At 50.9% G+C, this 4,495-nt stretch overlaps 1 protein-coding gene across 1 annotated transcript in view; it reads right to left on the reverse strand.

The window, feature by feature from the left end:
- Window positions 1-1,315, reverse strand: part of ELOA (elongin A) — a 10,756-nt gene extending 9,441 nt beyond the window's left edge. The window contains exons 1-2 of the mRNA XM_014309514.2: window positions 1,247-1,315; window positions 295-351 (exon numbers count right to left, since the gene is read on the reverse strand). Of these exons, the coding sequence (XP_014164989.1) occupies window positions 295-351; window positions 1,247-1,315 (126 nt within the window). The remainder of the gene's footprint in view (window positions 1-294; window positions 352-1,246) is intronic.
- Window positions 1,316-4,495: the final 3,180 nt, after the last annotated feature.

Raw genomic sequence — 4,495 nt, forward strand, 5'->3', positions numbered from 1 at the left:
GCTGATTTGTTATTGCTGGGATCTGCTCCAACTCCCTTATCCCAGTCAGGTGTTAAGCTTTTGGGAGAACTGAGCGTGACAAACTGTCCTCCACGGCTTCCCACCTGCCCTGGCATGCTCCTTCCCTGTGCCTGGCACTTGCAGAACCTTATCACAATCACGCCCGTGTCACTGGGCTGGAGCAGGTGGCTGAGACAACACACCCTGTTCCAAGGAAAGCAGCATTTCGTGGAAAACAGCCCTTCCTGACTCCACAGACACGAGGAAAAGCCCCAGAGATTTCACAGCTCTTACCACGAGAATGTCAACTGTGATGGGTAACTCTGACAGCCTCTTCAGACTCTTCAGCAGCTGTGGAGACAAGAGGAGAAGGGTTCAGAGTTGTCACACAGAGCCACAGACGGGGACTGGGGAGGGAGAAAATGCTGCACTGCCTGAGAGCTTAGGAAGATCCAAGTGGCTGACAGCTGCTGTCTCGCTCCAAAAAAGCTCCTGAGAAGCTGAACACGAGGGCCAACTGCAAAAAAATCTCGTCTCTGCCCACAAGAACCCACCAGAAAGTCTTGTAACACACCCAAATATTAACGTTTGCAGCTTCAATCTGGCTTAAAGCACTGGGAACACAAACACACAGCAAGAGGAAGAAAGGACTTGGAAGCCTCTCAGAAGGTGGTGGTGGAATCACATCCCTTGGCAATAAAAAGGGGAAGGAAGATTTCTAGATGCTCTTAAAGACCTAAGAGGGGAACCTGTGTCTCCACTGCTGACAGGCTCTCTTCAATCAGGTACAAAACCAACACCTGATCCCTTCCACATCCCCTCCCTCTTGCTCCTTTTTTCTCTTTCCTTCAGCAAATACCAGAGAAGTGTTTTTTTCACCACACACCCCAAGCAAGGTTCTGCCAGCATCTTCAGCTGCTCCATGGGACAGGGTGGGACAAGGAGCCCTCTCCAAGGAGGAGCTGGAGGAGTTTGGCAAGAAGAAACAGCCTCAAGCTGAACCAGGGGAGGTTCAGGTTGGACATCGAGAGAAATTTCTTCAAGAAAGGGTGGCCAGGCATGGGAATGGACTGCCCAGGGAGGTGGTGGAGTCACCATCCCTGGAGGTGCTGAAGGATTGACCAGACACGGGGCTCCAGGCTGGCTGGCAAAGTGGGGATCAGCCACAGGTTGTTCCCAATGATCCTGGAGGTCTTTTCCAACCCCAATGATTGTGGGATTCTAAGTGAAGGGGAGGTTCCGGTACCTCTGCCAGCCAGGTGCTTTGGGACAAGGCCTCACCATGATGTCTGTTGGCTCTGTAGCTACAGTACATGGTAGAACACATCTGACAGCACTGTTGCCCCTCACATCATTTCCCACAGCTCAGCTATAGCCACAGTCCAGCCTCATCAGCATTCCCATTATTATAGCCCCTATACAGCCCAGGCTGTGCTCAGCACTCCTATGCTATATGCCATACAAAGGGCTGCCCCTGATCCAGAAGATCTTCTCTTTAAAGCACTGTGCTCGTGCTCAGATCAGCACTGTCAGCCTGAGCTGACACCCAGGCACCCCCACAGCCACCCTGCAAGGACCAGACAGGTTTGCAGGTCTCCTTCCTCTGGAGGGAAATGAGTTCCTTGAGTCTATTTGAGGAGGGTTCTTGCTTTCAGAGAGGAAACACTCCTCGACACCCAGAGAAGGGTTCCACTGACATAAGCAAAACCACAACTTCTGCTCACTAGAAACCACTCCTTTCTATTTAGGACCTAATAACTGTGACAGAAGGTTTCGGTTTTCTTGGTTTAGAAGAGTGAAACACTGATACCAAGAGTGGCTGCTGTTGCCTTGCCAGCAGAGCTGCTCAACAAGTGCACTGGCAACTGAAGCCACCAAAGCAAAGGCAGCAGAGACAAAGCCCAACTCTGCTGCCTCTCCTCAGACTGCCTGACACAGTTCAGGGGTCAGGATCCCTCTGGGAAGGCCAAAATCCTTCAGGGATTTGTAATAAAGGAGTTGGAGCTTGTGTGCACAAAGGGGACAGGAAGGGAAAGAAGGATGGATTTTTGTACTAGATAGAAAAAGGGTAAACCAGGAAAATATTAAAGCAACAGCATCTCTGTGAGTAATTAAATTCACAGAAAAGTTTCTTCAGAGCTTACGAAACCCCACTGAGAGAGTAAGAACCAAAGGAGAACTGGTTCTGGTATCCCTAAATACTTTCTAGCTACACCCCACTGCAGCATCTCCCACAGTTCTGTTTGCTCTTTAGTTATTTGCTGCCTTCAGGGCTGAATTCCAGGAAAAGAAGTGCTGCTCTCAATGGGAATGCTGTTCTCAGTGTGGTTGGAGACCAGGGGAGCCACACACTTGATCCAGAACACGTCTCACCAGGAGCTGAGTTATTCCACAGCCACTGCAGTTGGTTCCTCCATGGTCCTTGTGCATGAGATGCACCAAGTGAGACAACTTTGATGCAGTGAGGCTTAAAAACTCATACTAAACTTTATTTCCTTTGGAAACAAGCTGATGGAGTTCATCCCACTGAGGCTTACAGGGACATCAGGAGGAATTTTGGGCAACAGGAGGAATTTCTTCACAGAAAGGTGGTCAGACATTGGAGGGAGGTGGTGGAGTCTTCATCCCTGGATGTGTTCAAGAAACAACTCAGTGTGGAACTCAGTTGATATGGAAGGGTTCAATCAAAGGCTGGATTCAATCCTAGAGGTCTTTTCCAACCTGTAACAATCCTGGGGTTCTAAATCTGGCAGCTCATCTTGGAAATAACCAAGATCATACAAATCCTGCAAGGAAAAGGCGACCAGGTGGGAGACAGAAAACACCAGGCTTGAGTCTTGTGAGACAAACACGACAAAGCTCTTCTAAAACACCCCAGAACAGGGCAGGGCTTCAGTCAATCAAGACACAACCCATAAAACTGAGCTCCAGCTCCAATCAGATCCTGTTGAACATGGGTGGATCGTTTTCTTTCCCTGAACGAAGGCAGCCAGACCGTTACGACACTACAAACACACACGAATATCAAATTGCTCCAGCACAGCCTGGCCTCCATGAAGATGCTCTTGCTCATCTTTTCCTTCTCTTCTTTCTTCCCATAGCCCTGGAGCAGAACTTGTACCTCCTCTGCTGGAAAAAAAGGACATTTTCCAAACCATGGCAGCACCGTCCAAGATTTCACTCGCACTGTTCCATGCCAGCAGCCAAATTTTTACTCAAAACCAGGAATAACAACACTTTACACCTTTCAGCAAGGCAGTGAGTTATGCATGATACTGGGCAAATATTATTCTTTCACATTCCTGATAAAATATTTTGAAGGGACCAGGCAAGAAAAGTGAGGACTGGAAATGGTGTAAGGGTGGGCAGCACCCAGGGATGCTGTGGGTTTGTCCTGCTGATGGGGTAAAATTTCTTCAACAGGAAGGTCCTCACAAGATCCATCAAGACAATGCAACGGCAACGAAATTCAGGCTTTAAACCACTAATGCTTCCGAGGATATGGTTGGAAAAGTATCAGAAGTAAAGAATATAGGTCACAGGGCCTTTCTGCTGGGGAAGAAAAGAGCTTTTCAAGTCATTACCCTGCTTTACCTCCTCTGCCTGCCCTTGCAAAACCGCCCAGGATCAACAGAGCAAGAAACGACTTCACACCACGAGGTCACTGCAGAAAGAGTCGGGCTGTGCAAACACTGCCCAGGGCTTGCAGTGCTCCAGAAACACACCAGCACTTCTTGCCCTGAGCTCACACAAGGGGCTGGGAACAGCAGAGCTAATTCTCCGTGCACAGAGTGCTGAAACAATATTACAAGTCTTGCCCATGATCTCAGGAAGTTCAGACCCCCTGGATCTGCCTCCTCGGAAGTCCCTCAGCTCCGTTTGGGGCTCCACCAGTTAAACCCTGCTCTGAGAGGGTGAGGAGAGTAACCAGATCGCATTGCATCACCCCCAGCCAGGCTGGAGCTCCTGCAGGGGCTCCCATTTCAAAGGGTCAGCACTCCAGCATCCTCTCCTCCTCCTGGGTGGTGGGAGATCTCGGGAGTTCTGCAGGTGTTTGTTTCGGTGAAACAGAGTCAGCCCAGCACGGAGCAGCTGCACAGCCCTGCCTGCCTCCTCTTTCACCTGAATTACACGAAACGCGAACCCAACGCGTGTGAATACTCCCAGCAGATGCTCCCCCTTTCAAACAGGAGAATGGAACAACAGCACGCCCGAGTTTCACCAGAATTCCAAATCTCACTAGAAAAACCAGCTCTGGTGCAGGACAGTCGCTGTCACCAGCCGAATGTCACCGAGCACAGCGACCCGAGGCAGGTCGGGGCAGCACCGCAGCTGCTGCGGGCAGAGCATTTTGGCAGCGGGCACATTCCCTCGTGGAGAGGGGCGAGAGGAGCCAAGGGAGTGCCCCAAGGCCAGAAGGATCGGAGGGGACAGGAGGGGGAGCCCCGGCCCCCAGCCCCGCGGCGGTGCCTCCCTGCGTGGGCTCGCAGGCGCC

This window comes from Geospiza fortis, unplaced genomic scaffold (genome assembly GCF_000277835.1).
Source record: "Geospiza fortis unplaced genomic scaffold, GeoFor_1.0 scaffold432, whole genome shotgun sequence".
NCBI lineage: Eukaryota > Metazoa > Chordata > Aves > Passeriformes > Thraupidae > Geospiza > Geospiza fortis.